This window comes from Galendromus occidentalis, unplaced genomic scaffold (genome assembly GCF_000255335.2).
Source record: "Galendromus occidentalis unplaced genomic scaffold, Mocc_1.1 scf7180000077529, whole genome shotgun sequence".
Classification (NCBI taxonomy): Eukaryota; Metazoa; Arthropoda; class Arachnida; order Mesostigmata; family Phytoseiidae; genus Galendromus; species Galendromus occidentalis.
This window is the reverse complement of record NW_003805517.1, coordinates 1,124,741-1,140,152: the sequence shown is the minus strand read 5'-3', so window position 1 is coordinate 1,140,152 and position 15,412 is coordinate 1,124,741. Positions and strand designations below refer to the sequence as shown.

Sequence of the window (15,412 nt, the reverse complement as noted above, 5' to 3'; positions counted from 1 at the left end):
TCGAGCGCTCGCTCCGTGAAATTAGTCTCCGCTGATCAGTCCCGCTGCCGTCAACCTGGGCGGTCAAGTGCCGATCAGCTGGAGAGTAATTGAAAGCTGATCGACTGAGCTTCGTGTGCGGAAGACATCTTCCGCGAGGTGGGGGTGGGGGAGAGGACGCCTCACCCACCGCCAGGTTAGCCGTCGCTACTCCGTAAACCTGCTCCTGTCGTAATTCCCTTCATTCTCCCTCCCGACTACTTCAGTGCCGTATCTTATGACATCCACTCACTTATAAGTCAGGGACTTCTACTCGCATGCCAACGTTGTACCGACCGACCCTACAACGGGAGGCTTCTGTCCAACGTTGACTTTCCGGTGAAATCCCTCGCGTGTCGTTACTTGGCTAGAAGAGGAAAGAATCCACCAGAGCCGAATTCAAATTCTTGGGGAACCACCGCCGACATCGTCACCATCGCCACCACTCGATTCGAGCGCATCATGATTACGTCCGATAGGATAAACCACTCACACGCCGTCGAAAGCAGCCTAACTAAGCATTGTTGAACAGCGCATTCTTTACGGTCAACCGCTCGTCCGCTTTGTGGTCGCCTACAACGACTACATAGTACGTCCTCAGTTCATAGTACGTTGTGGGCCAAAGTCGGCCCGAGTGGATCATGGGCTTTGTTGAAGCCCTTCGAAGGGCGCTCTATCCGATGTCGTGGTCTAGGACGTGAATCTAGATATCTGCTTTCTGTTTGCGTTTTCGTTCACTCTGTTCGCTGCTCGACTATTCTCGTATGTCTGTGGGAACGTATGTCTGTGGGTATATCCCCGTCATTAATATGAATCTCATCTTCGAGATGAAAGTTCGATCCGGCGTTTTTTTCTCTCAACTCACTAACGCTTCCCGCGAACTGCCTGAGGACTGCTCTGAAGGAGGAGTTTTTATCGTAGAGTTTCGCTTCCGACGAATCGAATTGATACTCGATAGTAGTGCGTGTGTGTGCCGAGCGAACACGCGCTGTGGCATCCGATGCCCGGATCAAAGGATCTACTTGGCCGAGAACGTGAGCAGGCATGCAGTTTCGCTTTTTCTCGTTGTCGGCGCGAGTGTCCGTCCCATCGCTCGTTGCCAGCTCGCTTCGTTCGTCTGTCCGTCCTCCTGGCTGAAGCGGTGGACGACGACGACCGCTTGGCTTTTGTGAGCGGATGACACGTTTTACGTAGACGTCTTTACATAACGTTCTTAAGGTCTTGATTCGCTTCACCACTTTCCACGATGTGGAATTAGTGGCCGGGGTAGGATTTCTGGGTTAGGGGCCGACGACTCACAGGGTGGTTTCCGTGAGACTTATCTTCGCTTAATTGCTCAAAGTCAGGGTTCCGCTTAAATTTCCCTTTCCGAAAGATTAAAGTTCGAGCGCTCCTCGTAGATCGGCGCCTCTTCGACTTTCTTCGAGATTATGACTCGAGATCTCCGGAAGGGAGATAATGCAATATAAGTCCATTGTCCATTCTGCCGAGCCCACGATCTCGATAGATTCTGGAAAATAAACGAGGCCGTCTCATTTTCGCCCGCTCAGTCATCCAATTAGACGGGACATCGCTCTGTTTTGCGTTGAGTGGACAGACATCGTAATGTTTGCAAATGTCACTGCTCGATGTCGGCGGGAACCGTGCTCTCTGCCCTAGTCTACAAACGCGTTCAGAGAAGTGAACCATCATTTCGCTCGACACGACTCAAGAACAAGCGAGCCGTGCCATGAGGGATATTCGGAATCGAATTGTAAAACATCGAAGTGGACGCTGAGAGGGACGAAAAAGAAACGTTGATGGTCGCGAAATCTTATTTATGCATGCGTTTTTCGAAACGATCCAACGTTGCTGCAGCAACAGAATACAAGATCGATTATTTTGCCATCGAGACACTGGACTACGTCCCAATGACTTTTCTCCTCGAAGCTGTGTCCCGAAACGACGGACTCCGCCGCTCAGTCGTCGGTCGGACACACGTTAGTTCGGTCGGCCACTCGTTGCACATTTCGCTCTCGTGGATTCGGAACCCGAACACTCCGAGCAGTCGTTCCCAGCTTCGGAATCGACTCCGCGCCGCAGAAAAGCGAAGTGAGTCACAGCGACACCTTCTAGAAAGCGAGAAGCCAATCCCTTCCCAGATCGAAACGACATCAAACCATTCGCTCACACTCTCCCTGACGAAATCGAGGACCATGCTCACGAACAATCCATTCCACACGAATGCAGAGGGATGAACAGCATCTCTTATTATTGAAGATTAAATAAATAATAATAAGATTGCGAAGAAAATCGCGTGGGGTGTTATCGTGACGATGACGCGACACATTGCGGGTTCACATGCACTGTCCGATTTGCATCTTGACAGTTCTCAAAGCTCAGTTGCGTCCAGTCGGGTCCTTGTTCGCTTCTCAGAAGCCAAGCGAAGCAACGTCCTAGGAATGCTGTCAAGAAAGGTAAAAACGCCATTTTCGGAGAAGTCCGCAGCCGCAACTACCGCCGGATCCGGAGGATTTCAGCTCGTTTATTCCAAACAACAGAAGCCGGAGGCATCAACCTCTGCCGGCAGGCAAGGCTGGAAACCCACGAGCGTCCCCTGACTGGATTCCACGCACCTATTTCTGCGAAATTCTCTCCGGACTCGCCGAGACGGGCCGCTAGGCCCCCGTCTCGCCATCAGTACTTCTCGCCATCATTTCGCCCGCTCCTGCCCGTCTGGTTTTCAGTGAGCCGCAGCATAACCGCCTTGCTGACTGACTGGCGGGCGGGCAGGCGGGCGGCAGGCGAGATGGTAGACTCTGTTATCAGGAGATTAACATTTGCGTTCTGGTCGTATTTCTGTTCGAAATTCTTCGCGCATGCCTCATCAGTTGTCTACGGTGACATCGATCCGTATGTTGTGCGCGAAGAGCACTCGAGTTTGCAGAATTCGTTATCCCGTCTGTACATCGCCCGTCGTCGAGTCTCCAGCTTCGCTTGACAACTGGTTGCGACGGGCAGGACGCATGATGGGCTGCGGCGGCGCGGAATCGATCCGCACGTTCACTCGAATCGTCGAGCTTCATCTCATCGACAATAATAATCTCTGGCGAGGCCATGCGGTGACCGAATCGCTTAGCCTTAAAGAGAACTTTTGTCCAGACAGCTAATGATTTAGGAAGTCGACGCTATCATCTCGACCTAATTGCTCGACTTTCCGACCTGCAGAGCAGTGAATCTGTCCTTTCGCAATCCGACCGTCTTCGCATCCCGCAGGCCCGCAACGATTTCCGCATCTGGCGATCTTCCTGGAGTTCCTGGTTCGCGGTGTCTCGACGCGCGCTTCCTCGAAGATTATTACCAAGATCCTGATGAGCTCAGGTGATGAACTCTGGGCTCGTACGACGTTAGAAGCTAGAGTAGGACAACAACCTGTCGTTGGCAGTGCCAACGAACCGCCTGCCTTAGTGCCAAGCCCGAGCCAAGAGCAGGCAATGCACGATTCGATCGACCTGCCAAGTAGATGAACGCCAATAAAAAAAGACTCGCTAGAGTTTAAGCGCGACGTCGCCGTGGAGCCCATTAGTTCGCCTGGCCCGAACTTTTCCAAGGGTAGACTCTCACCTGACTGCCTTCCCATCCGCCCGCCTGTCGGCCCCGCTGTTCCCGCATGTCGTCGTCGGTGTTGTCGACGTCGCCAACACCGTAAAAACCGTCGTAGGAAAGCCGTAGAACCAGCAGCAGCAGCAGGTTGACAGCGCAGCCTGCGGCCGACGCCGCCGATGTCGCCAGCGTCAACGCGGACCTTCCGTAGAAACTGGCGCCGTCTGGTGTTTGTGGCGAGGGCTAAGTTTGTTTGGGAGACGCGAAAAGCATGTGGTTCGCTCGCTGTGCTGCTCCTCTATCGCCACTCAGTCAGTCAGTCGAGCGGCACGGCAAGTAGCAGGCGGACACTCTGTCGTGGTGTCAGCCAAGCCAATCAGTGCAGTTATTCGAAACGAAGAGGAGCGCGAAGCACTGCCGTGGCTCTGGGAGTTCGTCGTTTGTCCATTGACAGCTAGCGAACAGGGGCCCTTTGCGTCGCGTGTTGCCCTTGTCGTTTTTTTTTCTGAAATCATGTGATTGGCAGTGCTGTAGCTCTGCTCTAGACTGAAAGGAAAAAAAATCAAGTTTCTTCCTGTGGATTGCTGTGTGACAACTCGGTGAAGTTCCGGAAAATCTCAAAGTGCTACTACTGGATACAACTCAATTCATCTTCAAGTGGTTGTTCTAATCGATTCGGTTCGCTCATCAATCGATAAATCAATCAATCTTTCACTTGCCGGAGCAATCGATCGATTGAGATCGTACTCGTGGTGGAAAAACGAAAACCACCGAAATCCAACTGCCTGTTGATCTAGCTCGCGGTGCCAAGATGACTTCTCTCGGCTGCGTGCTGTCAGTGCAGCAGCAGAACTACCACCACAGCCACCACCTGACTCCGAACTCGAGTCCCAAAACGGAAAGCCTCACAGTGTCCAGGTCTCGGTCGCTGTCTCGTCGGAGCACGCCGAACAGCCTGACAGAAGGCGGCAGAAGCTACGATGGAATACGAGCTGGAGGCAGTGCTGATTCAGGATGTGTCACTCCGAATGAGATTCTGTCCGGCTCGGATCTGGCCAGAGACAAGAGTCATTCGGCTAAACTTCAAGCAAACAATAACAATACGATTGAAGTTCCGGAATACGTCATCGACCGCCAAACGAAGATCACTTACCTCAAGGGGAAGTTCCTCGGAAAGGTAAGCGCACTTGTTTCTAGATCGTCGACGTTGTCACAGATAAGGCTGCCTGCCGGTAAAGGGGGAGGAGAGCGAGAGAAAACAAAGAGCACAGAAAAATCACACCCGACAAACGATAATGGATAACGGCGAGGAAAAATAGCAGAAAAACGGAGACAAGAAGGAGTTCCGTAATGACCTTCCTAACGAGAATCGGAAGTGGAATAACTTCCCCAGCCGAGTCCGATCGCAGTGCGGAGGGAGCAGTTGAATTTTAAGATCGATCGATTCAATGGAATCGCTGGGAGACGATATACATATATGTATGCAGTGGGAGCCCTCAGACCCTGCCCGACCTTCCGTGGAGGCAGGCGAAGCGAACTTTCCCAAGATTCTCCGGTTCCGTGACCCGAGCGAGTGCGCGGAGTTTTTCCACCACGAAGTCCCGCTGGAGGGGGAAAAACACGACACGACAAGATTGGTTTCTGTTCCCGAGATGACGGAGAATCGATGTAGCCAATTCAGGTTTCAGTGTCGAAAAGCGATTCAATAACACGGAATCGTTCGACCGGCGGCGTGTTTTTCTTTCTCTGGCTACAAAGCTTCATTATCGTCGCTAACCCAAATGCAGTCACCTGACGTCCAATCGGCGAACAACTTTTTCGGGACACTCTCTTTCTACGCCAGGCTCGACGGCTCGTAATACACGTTGTTAGGCTTTGCATCTGCCTCGACGAGCGCTGAGTTCAAGGTCGAGGCTCCGATTTTCGAGGCTCGTCTTGAATGTCTCTATGACGTCGCTGGGGAGCTCCCGAGGCCGAATTCCCGACCTGATATCTGGATGGAAATTGAATTATTCGGAAAACGTGGAACACGCAGAATCGCTGCAACAAGTCGCCGCGTATCTGCCGTTGAGCGGGTCAAGTCGATCCCATTCTCTATGGAGAGAGGACCTGCGGATTATTGCTGCCGTCGCTCGTGACATGTGTTTGTAGTCAGGAATTCTTCTCACAAGACTCATGACGGCATCAATCTCGACAAAGCGTCGCGTCGTCGTCGTCCACAGAGCAGGGAAACGGTTCGGGAAATGAGGAATTATTGTGCGAGGGAGGACAAGAGGGAGGAGAGGATTAAGAGGAATAGTGAAACGATGCGGGTCGGCGAAAGGTTGAGTGTGCTCATCCAGCCTTTGTCTGATCATCAGGCGAACTCTCGCTCGGGGATTATGCGGAGAATCCTGAGATTACTCTCGAGAATCGATCTAGAGATATTAGCATTTTGCGGGGAGCGGGTTTCTAGGGAACTAAATTCCATGAATATTCTCTGTCTATCTACTATCTCGATACAGACGGAGCTCTTGGGTCCGATGAATTCTCCAGCTCGGAGTCGATTGCCGGGACCCGCTCACGGCCCGAGCCCTCGATGAGAATCTTCGTGATGGTGTTTCTCGAATCGGAAAGAACTGCTTCATTAAAAACATGTGTTGTTCCATAATTGAGCCATGCGCGCACCAGCCACCAGGGAGTTCAATTCCCGATGGAAAATGTGTTTCTCATTGAGCCCGAACGAACTCCGTGCTCGGTGGTCTGGGTCTCTCCACTCCGTCGCGTCGGCCGACTTCCTTCTGTTGGCGAGGAGCATACATTTGTGCATTCGAAACAGATCGAGGTGTACAGGAAAGAGAGGCGAAGTCGCTTTATTAGCCGAGACGACGAGAGCTTCCCAGCGGCTACCCGTGCAACTCTGAGCGAGCGAGCCACATCAATAATCGATGGCGAGAACCGCTCTCGCCGCCGTCAGCGTTGTCGTCTGAGGAATAAACGACAAAAGTAGACCGAGGAGCTGGCAAGGTCGGCCAAAATGAAATGACCGTAAACGTCTCCAGGACAACAGTTGTCCAACGTCTTCTTTGCTTCGTGCTGCTTCTTCCTCGCTCATCCTCCAGTCATTGAATGGCTTCGGGGGTTTGGCAACAGGCTCGAACGATGCCGGTTCTGGAGAAGACGAAGACAGACCGGATGTCTCGTGCCGGACGCACAGTCGGCCAACCTTGAAGGAGTCGGTCTCTTGGTCGCGCGTAGGCTTCAGGAATATCACGAAGGATAGTTCGGGGGAATATGATAAGGGGCACTGAGGAGCGGCATTTATGCGTCTGGATGGCACGCATCGATGCGTCACGTTCAACGCAGAGGTGAACTTCCAGTTGCCCGACTCGGCATGGCATCATGCATGGCTGCCCGGAGCATTTAGCATCGACGTCGTCGCGGCTGCCAGCGAGCGGACGAAGCGACGTAGTGGACCGTCCACAGTTTTAAGTTGGCTTTCTTTGGTGGTTAAACCGAGTCCCGCCCCTCACGGCCCGGACCGCGGCCTTGGCAAAGTGTGCCACCTGGCTTGGATATCAATCCAACCGAACATTCGTTGGATGCCAGCGTTCGACGCTAAGGTTCCGGGTGGATCCGAGTGGAAAGGCTTTGCGGTCCGTCGTACAGCGTAGAATCTGGATCGTTCTCTGGGGGAATGTTCGAAGGAATGTTTATGACAGGGTATCGCATGTCCCGGAAATCTATGTTCTTTCCGAAAATTCCCTCTATAGCGGCGTTTCGGTTCGAAACGACGACGTTGCGATGCTCATCGCTTCGTGCAGTGAGGCCGTTTGCGCGCGTTGAGCAAACGATACTCGAGTTCCCACTCTGCAGACCATTATTTCGGCATCGAGAGCCGATCTTAGGCCCGCCATCAGATGTCGTCAACACGCTCTCTTTCGTGCTCATGATCGATGGATTCGTCGACGGTCAGATTGCGGCATGAATTTTTTTTCTCGGATAGGAGCACGAAGAGCCCCTATCCGTTTCTTTCTCATTTACGAAGAGTCTCGGGACACTCCGACGTGCTGCGGTTCTTCTATCTTCCCGAACGCTCCTCGACTGCCTTCGTATTCAGATCAAATTTAAATCGGGCATCACCTTCCGGAACCGCCGTAATTAAAGCGCGGGCTGTCGCGACGTTGGTGTCGAAGCGAGCCGTAACTTCTTAATTCGTGGTGGATCGGAACCGCGACAGAGATTATCTGGTGGCAACTCGAAAGCGGCCCAATTCTCGCGTTGTTGTAACCCCGATCGTCTGCACGGAATATGCGGCATGCCAAAATCGACGGAACCGCAAATCGAAGAAACGATCGACGCGCCGATGAATTTCCCCGAGGAACGGCGGAGAGCCAACGGAAATTCCACTTTTGCTTCTTCTCAGCTGTTGGTCTGCGCCTCAATTAGCGGCGAGCGAGGTCGCTGACCCACGCGTAGGGCGTTATTTCTGCTCTCCTTTCTTGTAGATATATTTTCTTCGATTTTTTTTCTCTCCGTTCGAAATTCGTACCGCTTGAGCTGACACGCGTCTCCTGAAAATTTTACGTCTCGGCTACGATCGCGAGAAGTGAGACGATCGGATGAGGGGATGAAGCGAGGGAAGGAACGTCGAGACGCATAGGAAGCCCGCGGCGCGTCTCTGGCGGAGGACAACTCCAGATTTTCTCAAATCGATCGATGCTCGAGGCAGAGGATTTTCATCGGGCCGGAAATTATTTAGGATCCGTTCAGCTCATCCATTTAGTCCGCGGTAGTGTATTCATCGTTCTTCATTGTTGAAATGAGCCGCGGTCGGATGCCTGCCGGCTTGCTTCGATCGAAGTCTCTCTTTCTTCTGTTCTCGCCCGCCCGCTCGTCCGTTGGTTCGTCCGTTCGGTTTTTCTCAATGGTTTGACATTTTTTCCAAAGCGCCGTTTCCTTGACAGTTTCTTTTCGGTAGCGAGCGTTTGCTTCCCGACTCCTTCTTCTATTTCTTTTCCATCACTTCTCGTTCGCGAAGGCGCGGTTTCTCCTTGACGTGGGTCCGATAATCTTTTACAACGCGAATGCGGTTTTGTGGCTGTGTGTCGAGTCCCTTACCGAGGCGAGAAGCGTGGACTCTGCCTGTTTGTCTGCTCGTTCAGCAGCCGAACAACAGGAGAACGACGACGTCGACGGAGGAGCAGGAGGACGCCGAAAAGAATATGAGAGGAGTGGGAAGGATACTCAACGACGGTGGAGAGAGAAGCAAACGGAAGAATCGCTCGTGGATGCAAATGCTCCACAAGTTTGTTATCCAAGACCCGGCCGCTATCCGAAAGGCGGACCGGGTTGCTTTCGATCGCCTGCATTTGATGAGCTCAAATCTTCCCCGATCGTTTCCGGAGCTTCTATATTAAGCCTTTGGGCACCTATGTGTTCAACGTGTGATATTGGGTCGAGGACTCGTCTCGAAACAGACCGACGACGCCTGCAGTAGCCGGCCGTCATTAAGTGACCACCCGCTCGGCGGACGGACGGACCGACCGACCGACCGACTGAGTGAGTGACTTTCCGGAAGAGTCGCGTCTACTGTCATTCAGTCCCTTGTCGGCGAAGTCTGATGGCCTCTCGTGTCCAGAGTGGAAACGACGGCCTGAATTCGTCGTGACAGTGAGCTCGCGGTCTCGTGCTCTGTGTCAAAGGTTCAAAGGCCCGAGAGCGACTTCCTTTACAATGATCGTGCTCGAGCGACAAGCTCTACAACAATAACGGAGGCGTCGACGATGATGATGATGCGTATCATCTACATAGTACGTCATCAGGGACGCTCACGGAAGCCGTGAGAGCTCGTTTGGGTTCTCGAGAGCCGAGGTGAACGCCTGCTAGAGTGAGAGCTGGCCTATTTCACCAGCGACTCATGAAAGCGACCTGACCCGATCTCAATAACCGCTTCGGAGAGTGATCTTCCTGTCTGACCTAACCTCTACCCGTGTCGGAACTCGGAAGGAAGTCGACCTCATTCCGGGAGCCGCTTCGTTAAGGTTCGCTCGGTCGAAACGGAGCTATCCTCCTTCCGCAATTCGGATCGGGAGCTCATCCAGTCAGGCTTCTCCTCGAGATCAAGTCGAGTTTTCTCGGGAGATTTCCCCCTCTCCCCCCATACCCGAAAACTGAACGAGCAGTTGGAACACTTCTGCGTCCGAGCCACTGATTACTCAATTTAATCCGCTTGATTGATTACCCTCGCTCTCCAATCTCGAGCTGTTCCCGGTAGGCTTGGGGGACGACGTCGGAGCGCACCGTCGCTACCGAGGGTACAAGGCCACGTTTAATAACAAAGTGGACCGGCAAGGGGAATGGCAGCACCCGGCCAACTCCGAGGGGCCCCGTGTGTGTTTGTCAAGGACCAACAGGACCTTATGAAACGACAGCGGCAATGGCGACCAGCTCACAGCCATGGTGCAGCAGCTCAAGGGTTATCCCTTCTCTACCGTATAGCCGGCTGTGAACGTTTCCATAAGTGCTGCTGGTCGCATAGTAGTAGTGGTGGCTGGCTGGCGTTAACCAAGTTGGTAGCGCCCAGGGGCCTCTTTGCCGCTCACTTGCCCGGTTGTCCGTCGAGCCGCCCGCTTGCTTGACTCAGTGACTGACTGACTGACTCGGTGGTGGCTTTCTGGTTGGCTTTACTTGCCTGCCTGCCTTCTTCCCTCGCTTTTCGAATGTCGACTCCCCAACAACGAGCGATGAACGAACTAACGACCGAGCGAGCGGACGACCGAGCGAGAGGACGGATGAGGCACCAATTGGCACCAACGGGAAAAAGATAACACTACCGAAACACTGCGAATAGATGACAGCGATCGCACCCATAAACACTTGATGAGGTGTCAAGTAACCGGACAACGCCCTCTCGAGGCAGATCGGGCCTCCGAGTAATGTTTTCCTCGGCTTCTGTCGTCTTACCTCCGTTCTGACGACCTTTCGCAGGCTCCCGATAGATACATGTGACTCCGCTCTGCGAGGAATTCCCCGCACAGCTTCGTGCGAGCTCGAGTTCGCCGTTTCTCAACGGATGCCTCGGAATCTAATGATCCACTCGGATTCTAGTTCATCGGGGCTCTCTGAGCTCCGTCGGATATCGCTCAGATACTCGTAGGGAGGATCTCATACGGAGACTCCAGTCACGGATCACGTGAAGAACCTCGGCTCATGCTCAGCGGCTCGGCCGGGAAGATTCCTCTCCGGACGCTGTCCTCGAGAGCGGTCCCTAGAAACGATTTCGAAAACTCACGTGTCACCGTCGGCGTCGCTTGACGGTTGCGAGAGGGGAAAAAAGTCGCTGGACTCCGCTCCCGCTCTGTTGCACCGAGGGTTGCAACGTCCACTTTGCGAGGCTTCTCCCGCTCGCTGCAACCTCATCGCCAACTCGGATGAAGACGTTTGCAAACTTTTCCCACTTTATGAACCGAACCGAAATTGCGGTTGCCGAAATTCGGAGTTCGCGATTTGGGAGTTTTAGTGCAACTGCCGAATGGCCTCTGGCAGAAGTTGTTGTAGCAGAAGCGCGGTCGGCGTCTCGCTCGGTTTAGTACCCTCCAGCCGGGGCGGCAACCTGGTCGCTCCGACTATTCCTCTTCCGGGGGTTGGCTTTCCCGTCGTTCCCCTGAGTCTGTTTGCTCGGTCGATCACAAGCGGTCCTGACCGTCGGTTTGCGTAAAATCCTACACGCTACCTAAGCGCCGTTTCCGTGCCCAAGTCGAACACAGACGCGTTCTTTCTCCCCTCCTTATAGCAAATTTATTCTTCGATCAATAGTCGTTATTCATTCGAAGGGATGGCATTTCTGAATTCGAAAGACTCTCCAAAGCCGAGAAGGAGAAAAGAATGAAATGACCCACAAACAATAATTCCAACTGTAGTGACAGCGGGAGCAGCGGCGTTGGTCTGGGCTCGGCTTGGGACTCCCTTACCATTGCCTCAACTTGGGCGCGAGTCATACGGCCTCATATAGGAGAAGCGAACATAACTGGGAAGATATCGTCATTCATTACGGCGGAGTCTATAACGTAGGGCTTCGCCATAATGTGCTGGAAATTAAGAGATGCTGACGTTGACAACACCAACCATAACATTGATGGCGACCCGAGCAACAATGCCAGCGATGACGATAACAGGCTAACGGTCCCAGAAACGGCACAGTGGCGTCGGTCGCTCCATCGACACCAGCAGCAGCAGCGGGAGCAACAATAATAGCTGCAACAAAAAGAGTGGAAACCACAACAACAACGACAGCGACAACAACAACAGAAACAGGAGCGACAACAACAACAGCAGCAGCAAGCAGAGCTACATCGAAGTCATGACGGGATGAATCCGCTAAACAAACACTTAACGAACTCCGGAGCGAAACGAAAACGCGGAAGAATAGCCAACATACGTCTTAAAGTTGACTGACCGGAGACTGTTACCACTGCCGCTGACACTGCCGATGGTACCGCTGCTGCTGCTTCTGCCAACGGTGGTAGCAATGATGATGATAGTGCTGCACAGAATTCTGTTTGAGTCGTTGGTCTGACCGAGACGTAGGAACGTTAGCCAGAGCAGAAGAGGTCTTCACTGGGGAAGAAAACGCCAAAAAACTTCAGTGGACCGAGCGACCACTCCCATCTGATGGGGCAGTTTCGTTTCAGTGGGGGAAAAGAGGAATGAAATGAGAAGACACAGCTGAACCTGGGAATAGTAAATCGAGGAGTTCCCGATAAGATTCCCATTTTCGAGATTCACAGAGGGAATTGGAATGCGCCGTCACACGAAGCAGTGGCGTGAGTGAGCCACGGCGGAATCGATTGGCATCTCCATCATAGAGATCGGAGATCAGACTTCCAGTCATTAGCTAAGGTCGCCTGGGAGACGAAGGTTATCTCCGCGCCGACTTCATTCCCGGTTACATTCCGTGGCGTGGAATGTCTCGGGGGATCGGCGGGAAAAAACGCAGAGAGGAGTAATTATTTTTGTGATCCAAGTCCTGCGATTTTTTTCCCTGCCTCAATGTAAGATACCTCCTCTCGATAGGTTGTTATCAGATGCTCGCAGGAAGACAAAAACAGAGGTGGGGGGCAGAACAGGAAGCCTTGAGGCCGAAGCTCAAGGAAGAAGAGTTATACGACGGCCTGGAGGAAATATCCTCCGGACGCCGCGCCGGTGACACGTGAGGACGGTGACGTGACTGCACCTGAGAGGAGAGAGCAAGCCGTGGGGTTGAAGCGCCTGTCCCGGATGATAATCTGATGGACTTAATCTTGAAGTGTTTAGCGGATTTTTTCCTTGTCCGCCAGGGTTCGAAAGGGAGCCCTCCCGACGTCAGTAGCAACCGGAGTTTTTCCTAGACAACGATGACGACGAACGCAGGGCGGAGGTAATATACCACTTTGATCACTCTTGCTCCCGGCGGAGCTTGTCCCACTTCTGCGACTCCTCTCGCTTAGGCTGCACCGAGAGCAAGTACTTGGGCGCTCATGTCGGAAAAATTCTTCCATGAGCGCTGCTTCTGACGGTCGGAGACTCGCTGCACACCGATATTTTCTAACCGAATGCTCGGAAATCCAGCATCGAATCATGTCTCGAACGAGCTAGGAGCCGGGGAGCTCAGAGGGATACAATCGAGGACACCGATCGGGAGCGTCGGCGTCGCGGTGTGGTTTGAGAATTCGAGCCCCGACGAGGTTTCCCCCATCCGGGGAGCCGCGGTCAGATATGTTCCTCCTGAGTTGTCCACGAAGTCGAGGCACGCGATCTTTCTTCATCGTTTTTCCCATCTCCATCCGTATTCAGGCTTTGCCTACGCGAAATGCGTGCATCCGTTCTCGAATCGTTCTCGAGCGGGATACCCCGACTCACGACACGACATGGAACCGCTACGAGGCCGGAACATTCGAAAACCTGCAGATTTCGCGAGGGTCCTCTATATAACGCCACCTTAATAACCGAGAGCCTTCAGATCACAAGGTTCCACAGGGGGGAACTCTTTGTACGAGATCTGTCAACTCAGTGAGCATTGTCGTCGACACGCGGCCGAAGACAGCCTGATGATATTCGCGGTGAGACGCGCGACAGTCTGCTGTCCAAGCAGCAATCGCTACTCGAGAAGTCGGCTTGTCAAGCCCTTGGGCAAGCAGACGGGCCGCGGGAGCTCTACAGAAAGATCGACGGACCGGAGAAGAAAAAGCCCCAACCATTAGTTTGGTCATTAGCTATTTTTAACATTTGTATCGATAAGCGACGCGAGGTTCTTGCGACGAGAGCTCAATAGAAGGTGTCAACTGTAATCGAGTCTGACGGCTCAGCTCTTCAAAGACTGTTGCAATTTTCGATGTGTCCACACGAACGGAACTTCGGGCTAATGGGATGCGAACAGAATTCTGCGGAATATTTCCTTCGCAAAGCGTGAAATCTCCGTCTGAGTGAGTCGGGAACCGTGTCCTCCTCGGATTATTCTCGACGAGATCATCGGTTCCGGGTAGCAGGCGGGAGAAACTTCCGTAATCATCGTCTCGATTGTCGAGGCAATCGTATGACGATTGAGAATGCGCACTTTTTCCAATCACGCCTCTCGACTCGTTCGCCGATAGCTCGGCGGTCGGATAGGAATTCAACAAGTCACTCGAACCGCGCGAGACCGTCGGAATCCAGCGACGGTGTCGAATTTCCTGGACATGCCTCGAACGGAACCGGGGACGGACGAATAACATTCTTCTCCGAGTCGTTGTTGATATGGTCGTATTCGCTTCTGCTGCTGCTGTTGTTGTTTATGCTGTACTTTTGCTGCTTCTGCTGTGGTTCGTGTTGGTATCGTAGAAGATGTCCGCTATTGTTTGACTTGTAGTGAAATGTTTATGAGCTTCGATGGCTCGATCCGAGCCGACTGCGGGACTGCACGTAATTCTTTTCATGTCTGTCTGACTTACTGAAATCTAGACGGCCATCCGACAGAAGCGGATGGCGCACTATAGACAAACGTCTGCGGAGGAAGTAGCTACGGAGCCGAAGATCGCGAGGAACCTCAGCTGCCGAACAACCACCCAGTCAGCCGGCCGTTCGCTCGGTCGGCTGGTAGACGCTCCGCAAACCTAACCTTACTGCGTGTTCGTTCCTTTTTTCCTGTGCGTCTTCTGGCTGAAGATGGTGCTGGTGGTGGTGGTGGCGATGAGTGACGCTTGCCTGCCCCATGCCCGATCTTGAACGAGCGAGCCGTCTGTCGACCAGATGTTGTTCTGAAGCGCCCCTCGTTCGTCGCTCCGTTCTTCGTCCGCTCGCTCGCTCGCTCATTCGTCCGTCGGTCGGTCGCCTGCCTGCCCGCCCGCTCGCCCGCCTAAGCGTTCGATGAGCCCCGACTCGAGCTCGGGGTCGCCGCGTCAACCAGCCGACTTCTACTAGAAAGCAACACTAGTAGTTGTTGATGGTGCTTTCTTTTTTTCCTTTCTGTCCTATTCGCTGCTGATGCTTTCTTGAGGGGAGGAGAAGATATCCTCCCTAAGAAATTACTCGCGGTGGCAGCGGCACTAACAGCAGCTGCTCGCTTCCGAGGCCGGATCCTCCGGACCGACGATGGGCCGCACAGACAGACCGACCGACCGACTGACGAACAGATAGACAGACGAGAATCAGGGTTTGAACCTGTCTTTGTGAGACCCGCTCCGCATGGTCTAACTCGTGGAGTCGGTGGTTGCCAGGTTGGCTCGTAGGTCGCTCGGCTCATTTTTTTCGAGATGGCGCGCTTGCATGCTCGGCAACGTACAGTCAAGTGCCGCTAAGTTGGAGCTCCTATAAGTTG

At 53.3% G+C, this 15,412-nt stretch overlaps 1 protein-coding gene across 1 annotated transcript in view; it reads left to right on the top strand.

The window, feature by feature from the left end:
• The first annotated feature begins 4,411 nt into the window (after nt 1-4,411).
• Nucleotides 4,412-15,412, top strand: part of LOC100908430 (serine/threonine-protein kinase PLK1) — a 48,661-nt gene continuing 37,660 nt past the window's right edge. Inside the window, exon 1 of the mRNA XM_029112820.1 lies at nt 4,412-4,777. Coding sequence (XP_028968653.1) covers nt 4,412-4,777 — 366 coding nt within the window. The remainder of the gene's footprint in view (nt 4,778-15,412) is intronic.